The sequence below is a fragment of the Siphateles boraxobius genome, unplaced genomic scaffold, assembly GCF_051911475.1.
Source record: "Siphateles boraxobius isolate OS27281-9 unplaced genomic scaffold, OSU_SipBor_1 66, whole genome shotgun sequence".
In the NCBI taxonomy this organism is placed as follows: Eukaryota; Metazoa; Chordata; class Actinopteri; order Cypriniformes; family Leuciscidae; genus Siphateles; species Siphateles boraxobius.
This window is the reverse complement of record NW_027509193.1, coordinates 30911962-30938934: the sequence shown is the minus strand read 5'-3', so window position 1 is coordinate 30938934 and position 26973 is coordinate 30911962. Positions and strand designations below refer to the sequence as shown.

General features: G+C 39.1%; 4 protein-coding genes across 5 annotated transcripts in view; 1 reads left to right on the top strand and 3 right to left on the bottom strand.

Annotated features, from left to right (window-relative positions):
- Positions 1–210: 210 nt before the first annotated feature.
- Positions 211–3506, bottom strand: soul5 (heme-binding protein soul5). Its single transcript, XM_077213532.1, has 8 exons — positions 3421–3506; positions 3253–3312; positions 3070–3151; positions 2824–2944; positions 1030–1169; positions 787–950; positions 578–682; positions 211–477 (listed from the first exon to the last, which is right to left on the bottom strand). Coding segments are annotated over exons 1-7 (648 nt in total). The 5' UTR covers positions 3423–3506; the 3' UTR covers positions 211–477; positions 578–603.
- Positions 3507–4431: 925 nt separating this feature from the next.
- On the bottom strand, positions 4432–9767 carry shfl (shiftless antiviral inhibitor of ribosomal frameshifting). Its single transcript, XM_077213530.1, has 10 exons — positions 9616–9767; positions 9194–9335; positions 8975–9024; positions 7918–7956; positions 7713–7766; positions 7568–7615; positions 7289–7444; positions 7031–7134; positions 6740–6897; positions 4432–5587 (listed from the first exon to the last, which is right to left on the bottom strand). Exons 1-10 carry the CDS (start codon positions 9640–9642, stop codon positions 5376–5378), a joined length of 990 nt encoding a protein of 329 aa, XP_077069645.1. The 5' UTR covers positions 9643–9767; the 3' UTR covers positions 4432–5375.
- Positions 9768–14517: 4750 nt separating this feature from the next.
- On the top strand, positions 14518–19776 carry LOC143722239 (retinol dehydrogenase 8). Its single transcript, XM_077213529.1, has 7 exons — positions 14518–14640; positions 15711–15834; positions 16140–16301; positions 17811–17990; positions 18573–18662; positions 19143–19351; positions 19420–19776. The coding sequence occupies exons 2-7, from the start codon at positions 15738–15740 to the stop codon at positions 19633–19635; spliced, it is 954 nt and encodes a 317-aa protein (XP_077069644.1). The 5' UTR covers positions 14518–14640; positions 15711–15737; the 3' UTR covers positions 19636–19776.
- A 1611-nt stretch (positions 19777–21387) lies between these two features.
- Positions 21388–26973, bottom strand: part of notch3 (notch receptor 3) — a 34708-nt gene continuing 29122 nt past the window's right edge. The window contains exons 27-33 of one of the 2 annotated variants that reach the window (XM_077213528.1): positions 26684–26883; positions 26499–26589; positions 26222–26390; positions 25787–26091; positions 25550–25697; positions 25360–25457; positions 21388–25276 (exon numbers count right to left, since the gene is read on the bottom strand). In XM_077213528.1, the coding sequence (XP_077069643.1) occupies positions 23789–25276; positions 25360–25457; positions 25550–25697; positions 25787–26091; positions 26222–26390; positions 26499–26589; positions 26684–26883 (2499 nt within the window). In that variant the 3' untranslated portion in view covers positions 21388–23788. Of the gene's footprint in view, positions 25277–25359; positions 25458–25549; positions 25698–25786; positions 26092–26221; positions 26391–26498; positions 26590–26683; positions 26910–26973 lie in introns of both variants that reach the window. The other variant, XM_077213527.1, reaches the window with a different exon arrangement.

Below are 26973 nucleotides of genomic sequence, written 5' to 3'. Positions count from 1 at the left end.
TTTCTGGCTCCACAGCCTACAGTTTATTAAGGGTTTGCATTTTTTTCAGTGCAAATTTTTTTGTTTCACCACTGGACATCAACTGCATCCACAGCATCTAGTCTGTCAAATTTAGCAATTGTGGCCATTTTTCAACCTGCACTTGCTATACATTATTATAAAATATACATTAACAATAAAAAAAATCCCAATAATACAATACTCAAGATGTTTACAATGATGGTTTTATTTTATTTTTAAAACATATAAAATGCTTATAGAAAGAATACCATTCTTTCGGGTTTGACATTTTTCATAGACAAATGGCATAATTTTTTAAACGTTTGACATTTTTATTAGACAAATGGCATCATTTTTTTAATGTTCTTCATTTAAAATGTGTTTATGGTACAAAATCCTACAGTACAAAGTACTTCTATAAAAAAATGAAGGTAGTTTAACTTTAGGACTGTAGACTCAGATCTGTTCTCTGTTGCTCTGAAACAGATATTACAAATAAATATATAGTTAGACATTAGATAGTCCTCCTCCAAATGATTATTAATGGTAAGACTTTTTATTTAGATGAGTTATTTACCTTGTTAGAGAGGAGCCTCAGAGAAATTATCCACTCTTAGGACACACAGGCTCACCTTTAGCAATATACCAAACCTCATTGTGTCTGTTCACAATCTTCATTGGGCTGCAAAACACACACACATACAGACACAAGAATAAACATAAGAAATGAAGACATTACAGAATGTAATTAGCAGAATTGAGGTATTATTTGGAAGCTGAGCGCACCTGTTATAGCCGACATTATAATAATACTCTGTCTCATATGTAGCCTGTACATTGTCCAGTGATGTCTTTAGACTCTGAGCCTGTAATTTGGACACGACTGACATCATCCAGCCCCCGTAGCTTTTGACGTACACTTTCATATCCTGAGTGTCTGTGAAGTATATCTGCAAATAAATTGAATTCAAGATCATTAATAAAGGGAGGGGGGTACTTTCAGTCCAGTGGAATAACCCAGAGACTCACAGATGGATCAGTAGGTTTGGGTGGGTTGGCCTGGTAGTCGGAGGGCAGGAGGAAGCTGAGAACATAGACTGATGACTGCCATATGCTCGCACTCGCATTGACTTTAATGATGACTGGTGCAGTCATGTCAATCTTAGCACCTAGAAAATGAGGCATATTATTTGATTATAAGGGCGAATCTCACAAAGACAAGCTTTGTGAGATTCGAAGAACTCACCCGAGCCATAAACCCCCTAAAATCTAAATTAATGCACAAAATTATGCACATCTACCGTCTCCAATTCGCATTACAATAATGCAAATAAACAAAAAAATACTCTGTAAAAAAAAAAAATCAATAAAGTTATGACAACATATGTTTTACAACTCATCAAAATAAATTAGGTAATTTTAAACTTTATACATTTTACCAGATTAAACTCACTTTTTTAAAAGTCAGTTTAATGTAATTTAAGTTTAAAATTACTTAAATTAAGTATAACCAACTTGGATGTTTAAGGCAGCATCTTTTTTTATGCCTACAGGGTAAATAAAAATAAAATGATTTCCATTTGTATAATGTGAAAAAGTAATGATATATTGTATGGTACAGTAGCTATTTGTAGGCTACATTACTGTATTTTTAGTAAAAACCTTATAGTAATGAGAGAGTAATGAGAAATATAATTTCGTATAATGGGAATATAAAATGTCTGTAAGCATTATAGTCATGTTTTTTTTTTTTTTTTTTACAAAATATCGGTGTGTGGAAATCCCTGACCCGCTGTGTCTCACTAAACTTCGGAGAGAATCCCAGCACGCATTACAGTATATAGGTACGCTAACACTATAGCGTTGTGTTGTTTAGTGATTCGAAGAGAGCAAATTAGAGATAATGGGAGAATTATCCTGCCTTCACCTGCTATCTGAGGCAAAAAAAGCAAAAGTATTTGCTGAATGCATATTAAAGGGATAGTTCACCTAAAAATGTTCTTTTGTTTCACGTTTCTTTCTCCTGTCTAACACAAAATAAGATATTTTGAAGAATGTTGGTAACCAGACAGTTGTATGTTTTTTTCCTACTATGGAAGTCAATGGATCCATCAACTTTCTGGTAACAAACATTCTTCAAAATATCTTCTTTTGTGTTCAAAAAATTATTAACTCATATTATTAAGAATATAATATTATCAAATTATTAAGAATTAAACTCATACCGGTTTGGAACAACTTGAGGGTCAACTTGAAGTAATGACAAAATTTAAATTTTTGGGTGAACTATCCCTTTAATCAAAGCGATACTCCCTCCCCCCAAAAATGATACTCCACCCTGAAAATTCATTCATCATTTACTCAACCTTATGCAGTCCCAGGTGTACGTATATGGCTTTATTTCTTCAGATGAACCAAAGTGAACAAAAATTACAACTGACCTGAAGTGATGGTTTATAGTTTTTTCTTTAAGTTTAATTTAATGAACTAATTTTTCTTACACACAAATGTCGTTTCACTTCAGATTCATCCATCCAGAACATATTGATTCCTGTCTGTTCACTTTGTGTGTGTTTTTTTAAAAATGACAACTTTGGGGTCCTATACACTTGCATTATATCGACTCACATATATTGATTACTTTTCTAAAACCCTTTCTTTGTGTTCATCTGAAGAAAGAAAGTCATATACATCTGGGATGGCATGACGGTAAATGATGTGGGTAATTTTCCTCTTTTTGGTCCCTACGATATTAGTGATGTCAGGTTTTAAAGACATTCGCTCCCCCACGATGTAGGCAAAATCTGACCCGCACAAACTCACCAGCCTCATTTTCTCCGGTGATGTATTTAAAAAGTTTCCTGAACGCTCTTGGAATCGCAACATCCATGAAATAGGATTCAGCTTCTGCGGTCACCCACTTAACAGCACCATAGTGACGTACCTGTAGGAGAAGATTACTTCATCTCATTATCATGACACGGTTGATGTGTTTGAGCTTGTCATTTCATTTCTAGCCGTATACTCAATCTCTTTATGCTCTAATTTTCATTCTATCTTGTATCTCACCTCATAGTCCTTTCCGGCACAAACCAAGTCATACATCAAGCACTCTTTTGTCTCAGTGCAGAAACTATCACTAGTGGATTCACTGCGATGTGGAAATAAAATACATTAAATAGGATACTATAGTTAACATACAGACTAGTGTTTTTGCTGAAGACTGAAAAAGAGATAAAACATGAATCTCACCCAACTCTTGCATCTACAGTCAATGCAAAGAGCAGCACGGTCACCCCTGTCAGGCAAATCCTTTAAAACATTCAAAAACAGAAAGAATTAGGTTTCATTTAGGGTACTCTAGTAGTCAGATAGTGAGTACAGCAGTGTACAAGAGAGCGTAAAAGTGTCAGTACTTACATGTTGTCGAATTCGGTAATTCAGGCTGTGAAGAGAGGAAGCTTTATTTATACATGTATAATGTTATGAAATCTGTTCCCTCCTACAGGACACACCCCGACCCTGCAGTCATATAAACATGTTAAGTAAGAGAGTCTCATCCACTAGGGACAGTATTTAATCTTTTTTTTGTGTCTTCTATTCTTGTTGTAGTTGAAAGGTCTTTTGAATTGATTATTGTCAAATGCAGCCATGTGCAATATTTAGAAATGTCACGTTTTCAGTTTATCCATACAGTAGCCTACTGTATATTGATTGACGTACTTTTTATGTACATCTAATGACGTTGGTTGCATTTATATGTAATAGAAAATTTGTGATTATGTACTCAGAAAACTCAAGTTTTTTTTTGTTTGTTTAGGGAATAGATGAAATAAGCAAACATAACCTTTGACCGCAGACTGACCACAGCTCTGTTCATGGTGTGCAGTAGTGATTTCGAAAGTCATCTAGATGCAAGTAGGCTAAATGTCAATATTGTTTAACTTCTTGTAGTAGAAGTGGAATATTTTTTTTTCAGGTGACAAACTGCAACTTTATGCCTTTGATAATTACTTGTTAGCCCATATAGACAGTTCTATAAATGCAAATATTTTTGCTTTAATGCCTCTTTAAGGACATCACATTTCATGGTATTGATGTTATAGCTTGGCCAAGTAACAATAGTGTACACAAAACATTAGACCTCGTTTGATGGTCACATAGAGATCTCTTGGGAAAGCTGTTAAGGCTGCATTCAAAGGTTTAGCTGTTAGGAAACTATTGTTTGTCTCCTGTTGTTTGGTTTCTGTGCTATCGGATATCTTTTGTTTAGGGTTTTGTGTGGGTGTAGCTGGGTGTCTTGTTTCATGAATTGTACAGGTCATCATACACCGAAAGAGTTCATTACACATCTGTTAAGACTATTTGCCAATGTAATCATGCAAAGACAATATTATCCAAAGTTATGATGTAATACTAAAGACAAAACTATTCTCATTCCAGGTCATTTTTTATTTTGACACATTAATGGTTGGCTTAACATATTTTTTTGTCTCCTGGAAATTCACCATGAAACGCTTATGTATAACAGCTTGTTACATAAGGCTGACATAACAGTAAACCTGTTTTATTAATCACGAGCAGACTGTTTTTTTTTTTTTTTGAATGTCTGATTTTTGATAGTTGTGTGAAGAGTGTAATCTCTGACAAAACAGGTTTTAAGAGAAATGTAGTAAAAACATAGATAGCCATATAGGCATGAGGAAATTGACTATTGAAACAGTATAACAGTGTTTTCATTGAAACAATAGTTGGAATACACAGAGACATCTTCTCGGTGTCATATCATGTACTTGTAAGATTATTCTCAGGAGTGGCTTATGAATCCTTTGATATGAACCTAACAATGGCAGAACAAACCGGTCACTAGTCATGTGAGAGGGAAATATACTGATTTAAATATGGTGGAAGTCAAAGAAGAAGAAGTTGCAATTAGTGAATGAGTGACGTTAAAACACAAAATCTGGAATTTTCTTTTCAAATCAGCTGCGATAAACATTATATCAGTTCTGTTAAATGCTTGATCCCTATTGGTAATTCCAGGTTTGTTGACTACAATACAGTTTCATCTGAATGGCATAGAGAACCAAATGCTCACACTCTCTCTCTCACACACAAAGTTTCATGTTTTGGCAAAATTAGTACCTCAAGCTGTGCATTAACTGATACATAATTTAACGGTCCATCGTCAATCTTTCCTTATTTTGATTGTTTTACCTGAATTGTTTGGTGTGTGTTCATACAGCCTGCAGTGCATGACATATGTCAATATTCAGGCTGCTTACACCTTTGAGTGAATCATTTGAAAGAACATGTTTCGTTCAAAGCAACAAGTGAAGCGACGTCAGTCATTTACACTGATTTCCGCTGCGGTCTCAGCTGCTGCTGTCAGAGTCTCCGTCAGACTCTTCCTCAATGTCTTCTAGAATGAGCTGGTCGATGCTTTCTATCAGACTGCCCTGACTCAGACAGGTGTTGACAGTGGATCCGCTGCTGATGTGAGCGGGGCTGGGGAACACCACACGTGGCTTTCTGTTCCTCTGTCTGCTGTGTGGGTGAACGCATTCGGTACCAGGCACATGGGGCTCTAGATAAGACAAACATGCAGCTGGTCATACACATGCAGTTCTGCTTAAAAAAAAAACATGAGTGCTTAATATTCAAAATCAACATGAAATGGCATTCACAACCCATTTCACTTCCATAACGAGGTCTGAAAGTCTGATAACTATAATGTAAACCTGTAAATAAATTATTTTTAGGATTTGTAACCATTTCAAACTAAGAAATATTATAATATGAAATAAATAAGAAATAGATTAGATTCCATTTCACAAATATTGTGGCCACCAATTAGTATTTCGTTCCCATGTTTTTGTAAATCGTGGCTAGGTTGTACTTTTCATTTTGATTTAACTAAAACAAGGGAACAAATAATTAGAATGTGGTAATGATTTACTACAACGAGAGAACAAGTCAATAAAACGAGGGAATGATTTCTTTATTAATGGCCACACTATATATATACTTTTTCCGCCTGCATGTCATGTTCATTATGTGAGTTCTTTGTACAGAAGAAAATATGTTCTTGCCTTTCATTGAAGCTCAAGGGTTATTCTCAAATCACGCTGGAGAACATGATCATCATGTTTGACACAAACTTGTGAAGTTCAACAAGTTCAAACTTGTGACGGTCCTCATTGGCTGCCCACGAACAGCGTCTACTTTGACCCACCCTCAACACTGTAGTTATAGCCGAGGTCTGGAAGAGTTTGGTTCGTGTTGTCGACATGTCTTGTCGAGAAGACGCTGTTTTCTGTGCAGCCAAAGCAAATACACTTTTCTGCAATTCCAAAGGATGAGGACTCGAATTGATAAGGTTAAACGACTCTATCGTACGTATCACTGTGTATCAAGTGCTGAGGAAGATACGCAGCTGAAATTTAGATATGCTAATGGACATTTTGTTCCATTACAACAGACTGGGCCGTCTGACCAATCAGAGCAGAGGAAGCTCTCAGAAAGGAGAGGTTTAGAGAGACTCAATTCGAGCAGTTTCAGACACTTGGAGAAAAGAGATGATGTGCCATGTACATTATGAGACAAATAAAGTGTTTTTTGACCTTGGATGCATGTAAACTTATTGTAGGAGACCTTCAAAACTAAATTTAGGAACCTTTAAAATAGCATAAAAGGGACACTGTGCAAGACGTCTAGTGATCAAACGGCATCTTATTACCCATTCGATTATAGCAGTCTTCAGCAAGGCAGCTGTGCTGATTTCTTTGTCTAGGTCCAGGTATCATGCCCCTCCTCCTTGGTGGAAGAATCTTAGACGGGAAAATGGCTGAGCGACAGCCGTAACAAGGGGAACGTCCATCCATCCGACCAAAACCCCTAACAGAAACATAAATGTTAATACAATACTCCTCATCATGCAGGAAAAAAAGCATTGTCACTTTTAAAATCTGAAAAAAAGAAAGAAAAAAAAACTTACACACACTTACTATACATGAAGTTAAAAACTTACTTGAAGGCCCGAGCACAGTTTGGACAGTTAAACTCTGCTATACCCCACATTTTGTCAGCTGGGACAGGGTCATACTTCTTCTTGCATCGATGACAGCGCGACACCTATAACAAGCCAAGTGCACACCGATAAATGCTAAACATTTTCAATTTGAATTACAAGTTTAGACCATGACATGTCTGAGCTGTGAGTGGGAACAGCTGAGGCTGATTTAACTAAATGTGATTTGAGCTTTTAAGATGCGTTCAGACGTCATACCCTTTTCCTCTGAGGCACACGTCGCCACCAGTCCCTGTCACATGACTCACAGGCAAACTGATGTATAACAGAAGGGATCTGGTTTGCCTGCGCCAGGTCAAACATTCGTTTGTTCTCTTCTGTTAATGGCAGAACCCGTAGACGATCCCCAAGCTCCTGCAAGCATGTCTGTGCATGTTAGTTCACACTGCTTAAGGTACAACAACACTTTGTTTTAGTATCCAATTTGGTTTAATTCGTACCATTTATAATTTAAGTAAACAATGCACAGAAACAAACCATTATATCCTTATCATCATCTGGTTTTTCCTTTTCCTTTCCCTGAGCCTAAAGTGGAGCAGGAGTGGTGTGGTAAGACTACAGTGTAACATGATGTTTCATTTGTCTTGTAAATCCACATCTGCATAGGGAAACACCTTCTTACTTGTGCTGATGGTCTTGCACCAGAAGATCCAGATGACTTGGCAGGTTTTTCTTTCTATAAATTTTTGATGATCACATCTTGACTTATCACCATTATACGATTAAAAACTGTAAGCAGCTAAAACTGGTACTTTCATTTTCAGAAATCATGTAACATAACATTTAAGATTGTTTACAGGGCGTTGAGAGATGGTTTGGATTGTTACCTGTTGTTTTTCATCAGCTTTGAGTTTCATAACCACTTTCTATATGAGAGCAGAAAATGTGTTAATGAGTAACAGGATTATACAGGATTATGAAAACAGTGACCCCAGTAATTATATCAACACTTAAAGGTAGGGTAGGCAATTTTCGGAGAGGCTAACAATAGCGAGCAAGCTTTGAAAGCAAGATCCAACTCTGCCTTTCAGTGCGTCACCAAAGCCACGCCTCCTTCAAAACACATGAACACACTCAGCAGGGAGCAAAACAAAAGCATCACGAGAGATGGCATTAAACTACCTCATGTCTTAAAGCACATAACATTACAATAATAATGAACATAAAGGGCTCTGACCTGTACCATCTGACTACTGCGGATTCATTTCGGCGTTGATAGTGTTGCCATTGAAATGCCAAAATTTGAGTCACGAACCGCTCAGAGTATAACGTCACGGGTTTCCAAATTACAGTAGTTATGGCGTGAACACTGCATAAGCTGGTTGTTTTGGTTCAGGAGGAACTGTAAAAGGCGGCTGGTGTTTTGGTCGCGGTGCTCGTGACTGACGTCTGTCTAACTCTGTATAGCATGAAACACGCTGATGACGAGTGATGTCTGCGTGAGCAGGTGCACGGAGGTGTGGAAATACATATGCTCACAGGCAGGTGGGACATCAATCAATCAACAATGATTGGACAAACATTTTATGGTCCTATGCCTTCCACAGACGATTTATATATACTGTATATATATATATATATATATATATGTATATATATATATATATATATATACATATATATACATACAAACAAATAACTTAACATAGTGATTGCTATCAGGTTGTGAAGAGACTTTAAACCAGCATAACAACAAATGTTTCTGGAACAAATCACCTACCCTGCCTTTAAGGCAAAAAAATTTAAAAAATGAATTTCTTTCCATTACAAAAACAATCATATTCATATATTTTAAGAGGTGTCCAAATACTTTTCACTTCAATATACACCTACAAACCCTTTCCATAAATTAACATAATGTACCTAATATCATATGCACCATACCTTAGCTACAGGGTCATTATTCAAAGCTGACTTGTCTTCCTCGTCCAGCTCTACTCATAAAAATGGATGAAATAAATGAGGTGTGCAATCGACACAAATTAAAAACACTGAACTAGACTATTGCATATATAGAACTTGCATAAATAGTAGAATGAGTACGGGCAAATACAGTAATACACTTATGAGACATGGTTCTTAAGAGAAAAGGTTTGCACTTACCCCTGTCATTATCTGCCATTAAGGCGACACACATAGCAACCATGCGATGGTTGTTCCCATAGCGTCGCATGAGCACTACAGCCTTGTCAATTTCAACAAGACCATGAAACTTCTCTCTCAGTCGCCTCGTACTTTTTTCCAACTGCACAAGGAGAGAAAACGTATTTACAATTACTTATCTTTCTTTGAAAGAACAACCACAGGGTGAAAGACTCGTGTCAGTTGCCCTATTAATACGAAGTCGATTTTATGCAGGAAAAAACAGAAAACGTTTTAACCTATATTATAGGCAATATGCAAAGTGATTAAGGAAGTTGCACTGTAGCTACTGCATCGTACTTCCTTTAATAGCATTATCTCATATTGTCTCTAATAAAATATCATACGCTTTGTCTTTATTGTCGGAATAATGAATACTGTACCTCTACTTCTTCACGAATTTGATTCATCTCGTTTAGTGTTCGGTTTCCGTATCAATAACAACGCTACACCTCTTTAAGTGTTGCACCGTTTGTTTCAGCGCTTTCAGTCTGTTAGTTAGTCTGATCACTTTCGGTTTGACCAGAAATACCACAACATGACCACTAGAGGCCGCCACTCTACAGCTGTAAACCGAGCACAAACTAAGAGCACTCTTGACTTTTCATTCAAAGTGTAATACTGAATACAGAACCTTATACTAGTATACTACTCGTTCTACTTTTATCTTATCTTTATATGGCAAAAACTATAGACAGTAAGGAAAAAACAGTAAGAGCAGTAGGCTATGCTTTAGTATGCGGTTCTGAATTCAGCACAAGATTTTGATTAATCACAGTGATTCAAATCTTTTGAATCTAAGACTACATCCTCAGAGTCCTATATCATGCCTGTTTAGTAGCCTAATCGTGGCAGATCGTGGCTACATTATTCGAAGGCCGCATTCGAAGGCGGATTGCGTCACAACGGCACAATGAAGGCAATACCAATTTGACAACTCCTTCAAATGCATCTTTAGTATTCCGTGAAATGAAGGATACAACAGATGGATCCTTCGCTGCCTTGCCTACCCCAGAATTCATTGCACGCCAGAGATCTTCAATTATCCAATTAAACTGAGGCCTACTAATAAGCAAAAACGACTTTAGATAAACACATTTCTTTCATAATTTAATTATTTTTTTTATCTATAAGCATTTAAACTTTTGTTTCATATACTATTGTTTTGGGGTATTGCCTTTCTACTGTGTAATGTATGTCAGCACTATGTCTGTACTTTTCTTCTGCACTGGAAGCTCCATTCACCAGAGAAATTGCTTGTGTGCATAAACATACTTGGCAATAAAACTCATTCTGACCCAGAATGGCAGCACAGCTGAAAGCTTTTTTTGAGCTGCGCCCTCTACTGTACAGGAGTAAATTTGCATTTCCTTCAGCCTTAGGTTTATTCATTTCACTTTTGGTGTGAGTAGGCCATTACATTTAGGCCTACATTAGCCAAAAATAGACCTATTGGTGTTTCTTTTTTTATTAAAAACAAAAACACAAACCCAGCCCAGGTAAGAAAATGTATGCAAAAGTATTACTTTGACATAGAAATTAAGTAACGCAATTAGTTACTTTTTTAGGCAGTTTGTATCGTATTACTTTTAAAATTAACTTCCCGCAGCAGTGATTATTATTGGTGTTATTATTATTATTATTATTATTGTTATTATTATTATTATTATGTTGCTGTAAATTAAATGACTTCAAATCCCAGGGTTCTCTGAACACAAACGCGACATCTGGGGCCTGTACCATGATGTTAGTTGAACAAACTCAGGGTTACAGGATTAGTTTAGAGTTGACAAAACCAAAACAATCCAAACAGGCTTTGTTGGTACCATGATGCTGATCATCAACTTTCTCTGTCAACTCAGGCTTTGATCCTGAGTTTAGGAGTTTAAGTGTGACATCAGTAGCAAACGGCCAATCACATGTTGAGAAAGAGTGAAACTGAGATTAATTTCTCGCGAGAGAAGCAGCGCAATTCACTTATTAAATAAAAGTATTAAAATAGTAAGACTTTAAACAAATTTACACAGCAAGAAGAAAACAGCTGTCTATGAAAGAGGACTACTAAAAGAAAAAGTCTTGCTACTGTATATCAGTGCAAGTAAAAGTTGTGAAGTTATTTTATACAGCTGATAAAGGTATCAGAATCAGAATCAGAAAGAGCTTTATTGCCAAGTGTGCTTGCACACACAAGGAATTTGTTTTGGTACTGAGGCTTCCAGTGGACTATACAAATACAAATACAACATGAAACATGAAACATAATACTACAAATTATAAGAATAAAAAAAAAAAAAAAATATATATATATATATATATATATATAAATATAAATATATGAGAATAAAACTTTCACAGTTTGGTTTAGTCAGAATAGACATTTTCAGATTTACAGATTATGAACCTATTTACAGTGTTTTGAATATTATAAATAAATAAATCTACATATAAGTATCACCTGAGTTGTAGGATATTGCACTAAACAGTGGGAGTATTGCACTTACAGGCATATGCCTTGGGAGGAGTGTTAACGGTTCAGGAGGGAAATGGCCTGTGGGAAGAAACTGTTCCTGTGCCGAGATGTTCTTGTGGCCAGTGATCTGAGTCTCCGTCTTGACGGTAACAGTTCAAACAGGTGGTGTCCAGGGTGAGTGGAGTCTGTGATGATTTTACCTGCTCTCTTCCTCACTCTGGAAGAGTACAGGTCCTGGAGGTTTGGCAGGGGGGCACCAATGATCCTCTCCGCAGTCCGGACTGTCCGTTGTAGTCTCCTGATGTCTGATTTGGTAGCTGAACCAAACCAGACAGTGATGGAAGCGCACAAGACAGACTCGATGACGGCTGAGTAGAACTGAATCAGCAGATCCTGTGGCAGGTTGAACTTCCTCAGCTGGCGAAGGAAGTACAGTCTCTGCTGGGCCTTTTTCACAGTGGAGTCAATGTGATTGTCCCACTTCAGGTCCTGAGAGATGATAGTGCCCAGGAACCTGAATGACTCCACTGCTTCCACAGTGCTGTTCATGATGGTGAGTGGGGGGAGTGCTGGGCTGTTCCTTCTGAAGTCCACGATCATCTCCACTGTTTTGAGCGTGTTCAGCTCAAGGTTGTTATAACTGCACCAGGCAGCCAGCTGTTCAACCTCCAGTCTGTAGGCAGACTCGTCACCGTTTTGGATGAGACCGATGACAGTGGTGTCGTCTGCAAATTTCAGGAGCTTGACAGTGGGGTCTTTAGAAGTGCAGTCATTAGTGTACAGGGAGAAGAGCAGTGGGGAGAGAACGCACCCTTGGGGGGCTCCGGTGCTGATTGTGAGTGTCTTGGATGTGTGTTTCCCCAGTCTCACTCGCTGCTGCCGGTCCGTCAGGAAGCTGGTGATCCACTGACAGATCGAGGATGGTATGGAGAGCTGGGTCAGTTTGGCTGTGAGAAGACCAGGCATGATGGTATTGAAGGCCGAACTGAAGTCCACAAAGAGGATCCTTGCATAAGTCCCTGGTCTGTCGAGATGTTGCAGGATATAATGCAGTCCCATGTTGACTGCATCATCCACAGACCTGTTTGCTCTGTAAGCAAACTGAAAGGGATCCAGCAAGGGTCCAGTGATGTCCTTCAGGTGGGCCAGCACCAGTCTTTCAAACGACTTCATGACCACAGACGTGAGAGCGACAGGTCTGTAGTCATTAAGTCCAGTGATTTTGGGTTTTTTGGGGACAGGAATGATAGTGGAGCTTTTGAAGCAGCAGGGAACTTCACACTGCTCCAATGATCTGTTGAAGATCTGCGTGAAGACCGGGGCCAGTTGGTCAGCGCAGGCTTTTAAACAAGCAGATGAGATGCCGTCTGGGCCTGAGGCTTTCCTAGTCTTCTGTTTTTTGAAGACTCGGCTCACGTCCTCCACACAGACCTTAAGCTCAGGTTGGATGGCAGGAGGGGGGAGTGATAATTGGAGAACAGGAGGTGATGGTGAAAGTGTGAAGTGCAGATCAGACCGGGTGTGTGGTGTTAATGAGGGCTTTTCAAACCGGCAGTAAAATGAATTTAAATCGTCAGCCAGGTGTTGATTGTCCACAGATCGAGGGGATGGTGACTTGTAGTTGGTGATGTTCCTCAGGCCATTCCAGACTGATGATGGGTCGTTGGATGAAAACTGGTTTTTCAGTTTATCAGAGCAGTTCCTTTTAGCAACTCTGATCTCCTTTGTCAATCTGTTTCTGGCCTGGTTATACAAGATTTTATCCCCACTTCTGTAAGCATCCTCTTTGGCATGACGAAGGTGTTTGAGTTTCCCAGAAAACCATGGTTTATCATTAGTGAATGATAAGAATGTCCTGGTAGGAATGCATGTATCCTCACAGAAACTTATATATGATGTTACAGTATCTGTGAGCTCATCCAGATCATTGGTAGCAGCTTCAAAAACAGTCCAATCAGTGCAATCAAAGCAGGCCTGTAGATTCTGCTCTGCTTCATTAGTCCATCTTTTTACAGTCCGTATTCCAGGTTTAGCTGATTTCAGTTTCTGCCTGTAGGTCGGTATGAGATGAACCAAACAGTGATCAGAGAGCCCCAAAGCTGCCCGTGGGACGGAGTGATACGCATTTCTTATTGTGGTGTAACAGTGGTCCAGTATATTACTGTCTCTGGTGGGACATGTAACGTGCTGTCTGTATTTTGGTAGTTCACGCGAAAGATTTGCTTTGTTAAAATCCCCAAGAATGATTAAAAGAGAGTCTGGGTACCTCTGGTATAGAGAGAATTGAACATTTAAGCTCACATGTAGTTATTTTATAGCTTCATCAATTGATGCTAAAGTGTATTTATATTACCTTTATATATTTATTCATTTAAACTGCGTAATAATAATTGATGAACTAAAATTGTACATCTGTGATTGATTAAGGGTATAATAATTACATAGGCCTAAATATTATCTAAATCATACAAATGTATTATTCTAAATAAGCATCACTAAAAACTAGACGATTTTGTCTTTAAAAATCATTTGCTATGTAGTGACCTTTGTAGTGCTATGTAGTGACCGCAACCACAGCTGATTGGTCCAAGTTCAGTTTGCAACCTCTTACCTAGAACATAACCTGCCCCAGACCAGGTTAGCTGTGGAGCATAAGTTACTATGACGATGAACACTGCTAAAAGACAAACCACTTTCATGGTCCCTAAAACCCAGGGTTGACGCAAACTAAACTGAAACATAGCTGGCTAGCCACCTAAACCGGCTTCATGGTATAGGCCCCTGCTGTGCAACATGACTGATCACAGACTCTCATGCAGAACTCACGCGCTCCGGGTGAAAGGAGAGTTTGTGGATGAGAAGAGTCGCAGTGTCAGCAGGACACAGGTCTGTTACTGTACACGTATGCTGCAAACAACGCTCGGTTTATTTGCATTCAGTAAGTAGCCTACACGTCCAACACTACAAACATGTTTAGTCTGAAGTTGAACCATTATGCTTGTGTAGCTCATGTTTCTCATGTTTTGTTTTTCACACACTGCAAATAACTGTCACTATCATTTTGAATGTTTCATATTAAAACGTGACGAGTTTTTTAAAAACATTAAACTTGTCGTGCGGTTTTAGATGTGAAATCGCATCACAGCGCTAGTAGCCTACATTGTAATTGACCAGTTAAAACGAGCGCACGAGACGAGTTCAAGTTCTTAGAAAATCTGATTAAGATTTAATCTGTAGAGCAGAAACCCTTCAGCGTGCTCTGCAGTTAGTTAGTAAGCATATGTGACATTAGGCTATATTTTACAGTTACAGTGTTACTCACTTAAACGAAGCGTTGTGTCATTTTGTGGAGTTGCTTGTAAATTTGGGGTAAGTTTTTATTTAATTTTTTTTTATTAAAATTAATCAATTTTTAATTTTGTCATTTCATCTGCATATCGACATTTGTGAAATGTAGTCACCTTAAACAGTTTTTAGGTTAATTGATCTAATTTTGTGTCTCTAGAAAATAGTGATTTATGACATGAATTGGCCCATCAAAGTTTTTGTCTATCGGTTAATGAGGGATTTGTGCACACTTAAAGAAAATGTACAAGTATACTTGCAGTATAATACTACTAGTTTACTTATAGTAATTTTTTGTTTGTTTATGAAAGTACACTTTGAAGTGTTCTCTAAGTATTAAAATAGTGAACTACTAGTATACTTATAAATTCACTTGTGGTACAGATAAAGTACAAATGAGAAACTTAGTTTACTAACCGTTACACTTATAGTACACTTAAACGTATAGTTTTATGTACTAAAAAGTGGGCCAATTTAGTCCAGAGCTGTATTGAAATAGTACGCTTACAAGTTTACTACTAGTACATTGATACTACATGTATACATACTACATAAAGTATACTTAAACTATACTTAAACATTACTTACGTATACTTCATAAAATTAACTTCAATTATACTTATTTTTCGGAAGGGAAGTTTATTGCTTTTATTGTGATTTCAGACTAGAGATCGGCGTTGAGAGAAAGGAATGGGGACACGGAAAGTTTTGGTGACAGGATGCTCTTCTGGAATTGGTTTGGCGGTAGCTGTCCGTCTCGCAAAAGATAAGTTAAGGCGCTTCAAAGGTAACAAGACTGCATGTTAAATATACCCCCTAAAATGTTAAAATGTCTAATGTCTATCATTTATTATGATACCAGTGCATCAGGAAGGAGAATTATAAATATGTAATTTTATGAAACTTTAATTTAAATATTTATATTTGTACGTCAGTCGCTAGTGCGCCTCCTGAGGCCAGTGTTTTACTTGCACAGCTCTTTACTAGCTGGCCTCCGTTACATATGTACTGTACATTAACTAATGATCAGATAAGTGTTCTGTTATGTAATAATGTTACTTGAAGTGCTACTATTGATTCTGCTTGAATTAGTTGTGGCCACCATGAGGGACCTGGACAACCGAGAAGCTCTGGAGACAGCAGCCGGAGAGACACTGAACAGATCCCTGGAGATCCGACAGCTGGATGCCACCTGTGAGGACTCCATCAGAGAGTGTGTCAACGGCTTGTCGGATCGACGAGTGGATGTGTTAGGTGAAATCCACAGTTTCCTTTTCAACAAATATTTCTGAGCAATGCCGCTTTATAAACAGTGGCTCAGTGTATTTTTACTTGACTGTAAGTACATGGTCTTTTCCGTTTAGATGATGTAAGATTTACAGCAAAAATTAAGTTTATCTCCTCATAGCTTCTTTTAAAGCTAACACTATATGAATTATACCATAATATCTGGAATATTCCTCTTTGATTTGAGTCACATGTATCACTTGTATTTGCAAGGGTCCTATGGTAATTTTTACAGTTTATTTTTACTTGCCAAAGCCTATTTTTTAGGGGTGTAAACAATACCCTCATGTCATGAATACTTTAAGCCAAAATAAAGAAGAGGGTTATATTATAATAATTACTTCTAAGACATATGGGAACAAGTTAACAAAGAAAGTACTGAAATACAGAAAAAAATAATAATACAGAATTATGTTAGACACATTTACTTGTTCTCTGTCACCGACTACTTATAAATAATGTACTCCCTTTTTTACTAGTAAAATCGGACATTTGGCATTATCAGGACTCACAAATGCATTATTATACAGTATATTAAACAATAAATATAGTAGTTTAATGTAGTACTGTTACTGAAACTGTATTCTTTCATTTTTTAGTTTTTTACAGTTCTAAACGCAAAGCGATCAAAAATGACTATTCCCAAACTTTATTAGTTCATACAAAAATTTAAATTCTCTCTTCATTTACTCACCCACATGTCATTTACGCCTCCATTTAAACGTCTGTGTTGACTACAATATGTGCATTGTAATCTCTCAGGTTTCATAAAAAAATATCTTCATATGTGTTTGGAAGATGAACTAAAATCTTATATGTTTGAAACGACATGAGGGTGAGTACATGACAGTATTTACAATTTATTACATATTTATTAACCAAAGGTGAACTATAATTTATAAAGTAAGTACAGTAAGCTGAGTTTTGGATAAAACAAACTATATTGTGAATCATATCGTTTACATCACGAAAGGTATATTTTTAAATATCGCGATATCTCGATATAACAATGTATCGTTACATTACACCCCTACTATTTTCACTAGAATTGTTGCTGACTAATCATAATCCCAGACTTTAACATTTCTAAAACACTTGAATAAAATTACAATAAAACTTTGTTCTGTCAGTTTTTCACACAAACATGTGGTGTACCTACTGAACCTTTGTTTTTTAAAGGGAAATTCTGTCATCGTTTACTCATCCTCATGTCGTTCCAAACCTAAACGATTTATTTTTCTTCTGCAGATGATATTTTGAAGAATGTTGGTAACCAAAGAGTTTTGGTTTCTATTGACTTCCTTTCAAAAATATCTTCTTTTATGTTCCACAGGTTTGAAATAACACAAGGGTGAGTATATGATGACAGATTTCTTTACTTTTGGCTGAACTATCCCTTTAAATTACACAATGCAAAATGCTTTGAACAATCTTCCACATCCTGCTTGATTGAGACTCAACCGCTCTGTTTTGTAATGAATAATGCCGGTGTGGGGATGATTGGTCCTTTGGAGTGCCAGAGTGTAAGTGATATGCAGGAACTCTTCAACACTAACTTCTTTGGCCTGGTGAGACTGGTGAAGGAATTGCTGCCTGATATGAAGCGACATCAGAGTGGACACATCGTAGTGATGAGCAGCGTCCTGGGAATCCAAGGTATTACCACATATCTCAGCAGTACACTCGTTAAAGGTGCATTGTGTAATATTTCTGAGGATCTATTGAAAGAAATGCAATATAAGATCCATAACTATGTTTTCAGTGGTGTATAAAGACCTTACTTAATGAACCGTTATATTTGTATTACCTTAGAATGAGCAGTTTCTATCTACATACACCGCGGATCCCCTCACATTGAAATGCGCCGACATGTTTCTACAGAAGCCCTAAACGGACAAACGCGTTTCGTTACTATGTTGCTCTTTTGCAAGGAAGCAAGCTTATAAAGCGAATAAAACACTGACACAATGATGAACAAGTAACAATAATACTCGCAATAACATAGTTTTACTGAATAATTAAGTAAACATAATTTCTTAATTTATCCTTGTAAAGAAACCTCATTGCTGAACTGGCTACTCTCTGCTGTCTCAGACATGACATATTTTCCTGTCGGCCACGGTAACTTTTGTTGATTGCAATTCGTAATCTCACCACTAGATGCCGCTAAAAATCACACACTGCACCTTTAAATGCACATGTTTTACCTTTAATGTTCACTGTTTCACTGTTTTTCAGGACTACTTTTTAATGATATATATGCTGCCTCCAAATTTGCTGTTGAAGGTTTTTGTGAGAGTCTTGCTGTACAAGCTATGAAGTTCAAATGTCAAGTGAGTACACAGATATAGTGCTGAGTTAACTTGAAAAATCAGAGACCAATTATTTGTGGAAAATATTTGTCAAGAAAATATGGAAAAAGATTGTTAAGTTTATCACAATAGTGTGCTTTAATATTTAACCAGGGAGCTTGTTTTGAAATGCTTTTGTACAAAATGGAACAAAGTCACACTTTTGGTGTTCCCGGTCAAAAATGACCAGACTACAAAAAGTAGCTTAGGTTATATATTTCTCTCCATTCTATATTACCACCAAATATTGGATTCAAACTTGTTTTCTTTCAATTAAGACAGGTTTCGTATTTTTTTTTTAAACTGCTTGACATTTTCGGGCAAAAGAAATCCTCTCTGGGTCAAAATGACCCGAACACAGCACAATCACAGCATGCCGGGAATGCATTGTAGGGTTAAATACACTACACATGGTTACTTCATTTTTATAGATGTAAAAACATTCATACATTGTAAGTGTGTCTTATAAACAACTCCCACAGGATGACTTTAGTGGAGCCAGGCCCAGTTGTAACTGAGTTTGAGAAGAAAGTGTATGAGGAGGCAGAGAAGATGGACTTTTCAGAGGCTGATGAAGAGACAGCTCAAATCTTCCATCAGATCTACCTGCCATACTCGCGCAGAGTTTTTCTTTCGATCGGGCAGACACCTAAGGAGTGTGGATGGGCTGTTCTTTTAGTTGTTGGGGCTCCCTGTTCTAAATAAGTGACATGAAAATGTCTCATTGCTTACAGCAAACTTTCCAGCTGATTGTGTCCAAGAATCCTCCATTTCGTCATCAGACCAACCGTTTGTACATGCCACTGACTGCCATGAAGCACGCTGACCCCACAGGGCGACTACCCATAGACGCATTCTATAAAATGATCTTCCAGCATGACCGCGTGTTCAATGCTAGTCTGAGTATTATGCGCTTTCTACACAGGAGAATGGGTCAAGGTGTTGACTAAAAATCCCTGAGGAGACAGGATTCTGATCCACTTTACAGTTGCAGCATTTTAGTGACTGTTTCACAACCCCAAAAAATGGCCAGTTCTGATAGGTCTCGGGAATTTTCTCAATGCAAAATCACAAAATGCAACAATCCATAGTTAGCACAGCAATAATTTACTGTGATTGGTCGCCACTTGATGTCCACTGTAAAATCTGGATCTAACTTTATTAGATTGTTCTAACTTTAACCTCAGGACAACAGTAATAACAATGATCATAATGTTAAGTTAGAAAACGCTGTGAATAACAGTTTTAGAGTCACTCTCCTGGTTTCACAGACAGGTTTAAGCTAGTCCCAGACTAAAATGCATGTTTGAGCTGTTTTAACTGAAAGCAACTTGCACTAAGATATCTTCAAACATGTCAGTGGCATGATGCACACCAGTAATGTTTTTTCTAAAGCACGTTTATTAAAGCTACTTAAATGTGCTAATTGAACTAAGGCTTAATCCTGGCTTAATCTAAGCCCTGTCTGTGAAACCGGGCCTATATTTTCAAGTAGCTAATGAAATAAAATATGATAAACGTTAATCAATAAATGTTGTTAAAGAGATTGCAAGTATTTAAATGTTTTGAAATAGGCTTCTAGCAGTGTATAGAGGGCATATATTGTGATGTTTGGGTTCAACAAACCCAATGATTTAACACAGCAGCACTGCTGGAGCTCTATTGGGATTCAATTCATATGGAACATGTATAAATTAGTGTTGTATGTAGCAATACATTTAAATGTCCAACAAAAAATGAATGCTTTTGTTCTTTTATTAAAAAAACATGGGATGAGTCACCACCTTTGCATGCAGGTTATTTATGTGGCTAAATTATTGAGTAGATTGAGTAGATTATGTGGTTGACTAGCAACGGAGAACACGTGCAAGCAAACAACTGAATACCACTGTCGATGTCAGATTTTGTCTGCGTCCGAAATCGCATACTTTCTTGAGTAGGTATACTTATTTTGAATAAATAGTTACTCCACGACCGCGAAAATGTATGTTCTATATACTATGGATGTAATCTTGACACATTATATTCGCCATGTTGTCATTATCATGTGAACTACGAGCATCAGTTGAGTCGCTTCACCTCCATTCATAAATCCTCTCCCGTGGCCTCACAGGATAAGTGTTCATCGAATGCACACTTCAGAATCTCGCTGGAAGTAGTTGGTTATCCGGGTACTTTTTGCTACTCTTTACTACTAAAAACTGTGAATTCAGACATACTTCTTTTAACACATAGTGTTTTTCGCCTACTATGTGAAGTATGTGATTTTGGATGCAGCCAGTGTGTCTATTTTCATTATAAGCATCGTGAAGTAGATGTTTTGGGTTGATATTTGACAAAAGTGTTTAGTAACTTCATAAGTAGGCTAACTATGACTAGTGGTAAAAATAAGTTAATTTCCCACATTGGGAGGACAATGTACAGTTAAGTAGTTGATTATCACTAAGTAAATGACTGTTATTATTAAAAGTCTTGTATCCTTTCCCTTGGAGGAGTTTGTTGCAACAATGACCGATTGACTGTAGCCTATATTATCTTCTTTACTTTTTAAATGCACTTCTTTAGCTCTGAAGGAAATTGGTAGCTATACATCTGCATGTTCTAAGTTGGACCCTCATGGGTGTATTTTTAAGCGATCTAAAACCAACTGGATTTAGTATGCATGGAAATGTGAATGAGGTGAGAGAAAGAATAAGACATTATTGGAATGTAGTTTCTACTGCTTTATTAGAAGTAACATATTTTACAACTTTGTAGAAAGAAACTGTGAAAAGCTGTTTATATACAATGATTTTAAACTACTTTTAAACAAGTATAGGAAATTAATAATGACGATAGAAAATATCTAGAGCTGTTCTAGTTACGCAAGACCAATATAGTCACATCCTCACCTTAATAATGCTAATAAAAAAGTACATTTAATTTTTGTTCTTTTTTAGTACATAATCATTTTAGAAACGTAAGACTTCTCATAAACAAGTAGACCTAAAAAAAGGTGAAACATATTTACAGGTACTGGAAATTCAAAAATATCTGGAGAACTGTATCATGAGAAGTGAAAGGTTATGAACAAAAGGAAGACTTATGCTTGATAAGCCAAGCTTAGTAGTACTTATGTAGAAGAACAAAGAGGTCCAGAATGTGCTCCAAAACCACCTCAAGTCTTGAAATGTGGTACATGAAGATTTAAGAGTTTCATAGCTGTACACAGTATTTGTGCCAGATATTTGTCAAACCCATATGTTATGTATACATAAGATAGTTTAGTGAAATGGGCACGTTTCTGTTGGTAATAGCAAGACAAATTGGAAAACACCTGTGAGTGTCGCCAAATGCAGACCTTGCAGTTGGGAATGTTATTGGGGATGAACATACGAACATGTTGCAGAAAGCCAGGGGCATCACTACATGGTAGCGTTTCCCATCTCACGCCTTCTGACCAGACACGACAGATGTCATCGTCTAGGCTCATGGGGTGGGAACTGCTAAAGATGCAGACAACACTGCATGCTATAAAACACCTCCCTGAGGAGTGACAGAGCACTAGCAGACCATTAGCAACCCCGTTAGCCCTGTACCCAACACACAACACATGCTCAAAACCCAAACCAGAAGGAGCTCGAATATGATTAGACCACATGGAAATGCTGGACCTGAGGGTTCAAATTACATTAAAATAAATCAACCACACTGCCTTGGCTTCGTAAGGCCCCAAAGGAAGACTTTCTAGTGATCGAATGTCAGCTGCAGCTGTTCAGTACTGAAATGAAGTGCTCGTGAGGGACCAAGAAACGCGATGAGATCAGTTCCGCAGCGGTCAGCGGCTCCACGAGCGCCGGCTGGTCGGTTCCGATCAGGAATGTTCGCGGAAAGGAAGTTGAGTGTCACCGAAGAAGTGACGCAGAGCAGCAGCCTTATAACACAGCTTAATACATCAATGTTCCACAGTTAACTCTGGTTCCAAACATGTGGTTATAAAAAGAATAAAGGAAAATAAAACAAATTTACACAAGGCAAGACTATAAGGCAGTGACTGGCAGGGATTCTGAGAGGGAGCTGGTAGAGCATTGGCCAGCTCAGGCCTTTGTAAGTCGGTGAGGTCACTGAAGAAACTATGTTCAGGAAATAATTTCCACTGATACAACACAACACTGAAAACATTCTAAACACTGGCCTGTTTTCGGGAGGCGCTTTTATGCACTGTCGCTATAAATGCTGATCTAGTATTTCAGGGTTTTCTTACCATCTCTCTCTCAAGATTTCCCCCTTGAAGTGCTTCACAGATGCCCCTCTACATTCATACAAATACTTTTACAACATGTATAAAATCATTTTAAATCAGAATATTTCACTTGTGTTGGTCTCTATATACCTCTGTTTTCATGTGCCAATCTGTTTCTGACTGCTAGACTAAATAAATATCACTAAAATTTGAAAACTTCTAATCTCATTGTATGTGTATGTCACTCAAAAGCCCGGTTTATAAATTCTGAATGTACCAATTGCTGTTGATAAAACCAGGGGCGGAACAGGCGAGCTAAGCAATCATGAGCTGCTCCTCCTGTAACAGTAGCAACATGGAACCTGAGACCTCCTCACGAGTCCCATGTAAAACATTGGAAGTAGTAAGGCATTTGTTATGGGGGTCACTAAAAACAACAGAGACAGAAAGGGGGCAGAAACACTCACAAGGCAGTTTGGAAAACATAAGACAATAAATAAAAAGAAAGGAATTTCCTTCAACATTTCACTTTTCTCTCAATCTATTTTTTTATAAAGTTTGTTAGTTTCAGGAGTGTCCCCAAGTCTTTGAAATGAAAGACGTGGTATTCTTCATATACTTTTTTTTATAATTAAAAACAAGTCCATCTGTGACAGAACGTCTTACTTCATTAAATTGTCTTCTTTTTAAGACAACACATTTCCCTTTAACTTTCTTTCTGCAGACACCAGCAGACGGTCTTCTTGACGCAAAGCAGTCAATCCTAATCCAATTAAAATCTTGGAAATGGGCTGACAGGTAAGTAAAAAAACAAGCCCTAGAGTGACGCTTGTCAACTCTACTCTCTCAAAGTCACAAACATTTAAGGTAGGTTGAGCTGTTCAAGCAAACACCTGCATCTTCCCATTGGACTCCTGGACATGGGAAATCTGGGTTTGAGCAGAAGCCGTGACGGCCGGGCTCGGGGTGGAGTCAGACCAATCAGACACACAGTGAGGGGAAGGGCTAGACCAGGCCTCTGGAGACTCTGGAGAAGGGGTCAGGTAAGGGTGTTCACTGGGCACATGCAAGTAATGCTTGGGCGTCGCATCCATGGCAGAGGTGTAGCTGTGCTGGGAGGGCGGAGTGGGGTAATCCTCCGGGCCTGCGGTGCTGCCGCTCCCCTGTGCCGGGGGCGCCTGAGTCGAGATAGCCTGTGCTTGCGAGGCCTGAGGGGATGCTGTGGCCTGCGGAGGCTGAGCCTGCGGCTGCGACTGGTAGAAAGTTGGAGGAGGCTGTGCCTGCTGTGGTGTCGGGGGAGTGGAGGAGCCCATGCGGGTGAGGTTGGGGTTGGTAAGGGAGTGGCTGTGAAGTTGCTGCGGTTGCTGCTCTGCAATGGGCGTCAGTTTGACCGGGCTAATAGAGGGCGTGTTGGAGACGGGTGTTGGCTGCAGTATGGGCTGCTGGGCATTACGGAAAACCTGCTGCTGGTGCAAGAGCATGCTGGTTTGCTGTAGGGTTGGTGTCTGAGGGTGCATGCTTGCTTGACTACTTGCTGGATGCACCATGTTGACAATGGGCTGACTGCACTGAGAAGATGGAGTCATGCGGCTGTGCCAGTCAAACGGGACGCTTACTGGACTTACCATGCCCATGTTGAGGCTCATCTGACCGGCATTCAGCACATAGTTGTGGGGGCCTTGGTTGATGCTGCCTCCTTGCATGGCCACACGCCCCTGCATCGAGAGCCCTCCGTCACCCAGGTCGCTCAGCTGTGCCAGGGAGACCGCAAAAGGGCTGGTGCCATCCAGGATACTGCTGTGAACCATGGGAGTGGAAGGAACAGACATGGAGGAGTGGAAAAGGCCAGGAGTGGGCATTGCGGCCGGTGAGGTTGGATTGGTGATGTAGCCGGCATTGTTGGCGCCTCCGCGCGGCGAATCCAGCGAGTCGACGGGGGAAAGCGTAACAGAGCTCTCCAGCAAAGCACTCTGCATGTCTAGCGTCAGCCGTTTGTTGCGGCTTTTGGCTGAATCTTTCAGACTGGCAGCATGCTGCCCAACCATGCCTTTCGCCCCTGGGCGACGGTTCTTCTTACCCTGAGGGGTGCTTTTCAGCCCTTGAAGGAAGTTGCTGGGAGGGCACATGAGTGGTGAGAGCGTATGGCTACCAGACAGGTGGTGACCTGCTCCTGCATGGCCCTGCGGACTTCTCACAGTGTTATATTCATCCAGCAGCTGTACGATGTCGTGGTGCATGCGCTCCTGGGCAATATCTCGAGGGAGCCTGTCCATGTGATCTGTTATCTCCCTGTTGGCAAAGTGAGCCAACAACATCTTCACTGCCTCACAGCTTCCTTCCCTGGCAGCCAAGAATAGTGGAGTCTCCTCCTGAAGATCATAAATAGATTCAAAAATTAAAAACATGGCTGAGTTAAAGCCTTCAAAACCCTCAAAAGTATATAATTGCATACCTTGAGGTCCTGCATATCTTTATTGGCACCGTTCTTCAACAAGGCAACTGTAGCTTCAACATTATTGACTGCTGCTGCCCAGTGCAAAGCTGACTTTCCTGTGGAGAGAAAAAAACATAATATGCAACCATCAGAAACAGTGAAACTTCAATTCTGAAGCATAATATATTTCTTTTTCTTTTGTGCTTACCTATTTCATCAACAGCATTGACATCAGCATGGCAGGTGATCAACTCTTCCACCATGCCCTCTACTGCCAGACGGGCTGCAAGGATCAGAGCAGTGGACCCATCATACATGCGCGAGTCTAGGTCTGTGGCGCGGTTCCTGATCAAAATCTGAAGAGTCAAGAATATGGGATACATTAGCACTGATTTTGTTTCAATAGTCCATGTTTAAACATGTATTTGTTCATAGGTGACTTTACCTGGAAAACCCCCTGAGCATCAGCTGCTACAGCTGCATGCAGAGGTGAGCGGCCTGTGTTATCTTGTGCATTTGCATCAGCCCCAGCATCCAAGAGTCTTTTAGCTGCGTCAGCTCGGGCGTAGCGTGCAGCGAGGTGCAGAGCGGTCTCTCCAGTGCGGTCGGTCTGAGCTGCGAGCGATGCTCCTTGGTAAATGAGATCGGATATGATGTTGGCTGAGGATTCTTCGGAGTCATCGTCTTCAGTCACTTCGGGCTCCAGTCCACCTCCACAGAAGGATGCCAGCATCAGGGGTGTGAAGCCATCTATATGAAATAATAGTATGTAATGTTTCGAATCAATTTGTAATTCTTGTATCTGAAGTTAATATATGCAGGGCTGCTGATAATGGAAGGGGGAGGGGACTAAGAAAGTAGAGAGTCAAACATATCATACCAGGGCCTCGGACATTGACGTCCATGCAGTCGCTGTCAAACTCTCCCTGCGGAGGTGTGAGAGCCATGGAAGGTGGCATACGGATATCTGCCGCTGCCAAGTGATGCTGTGTCCACTGTCTGCTGTCAACTGCATCCTCACCATCTGACAGAATGCTGGGCTCTTCCACCTGCTCATAAAAAAGCGGATATTATTAAGGCTGTTCATTCACATATATAACTGTTTCACTGATGCATACACGTATACATCGAAAGAAGAATGATAAATGGTCAATCACCTTAAGTCTTTTAGCCTCAGGGCAGTCTGTGTCTATCCACTGGTCACTGTGATCAGCCAATAGAGACTCTTCCACTGTTTTTGGCATGTGTCTGCAAAGAGTCATAAATGCTAATTAGTGCCTAAGAAAGGGATATTTTGATGAAGTATACTGACAATAGCTTTGATACTGCATAAGCGACTTACTTCATGCCCAGGGAATCTTGGCCCACAGGCTCTCTGCGGTTCTTGTTACTGCTCGTTTCCTTCTTGAGGAAGAAGCCCTCAGGGAACCAGAGTGTGCTGTGCTCACGTTTGCGCCGGGCAATCAACATGCCCACCATCAAGATTACCAACAAGAACAGAGAAGCCACCCCTACTAGCAGTAGCTTACCCCATTCAGGAATCTTATCAGGATCTTCCATTATTACACCTGAAAGAGAATTGGTAAATTATCATAAAATTGTCAAAGGTATCCAGCTGGACCAATGAAGCCT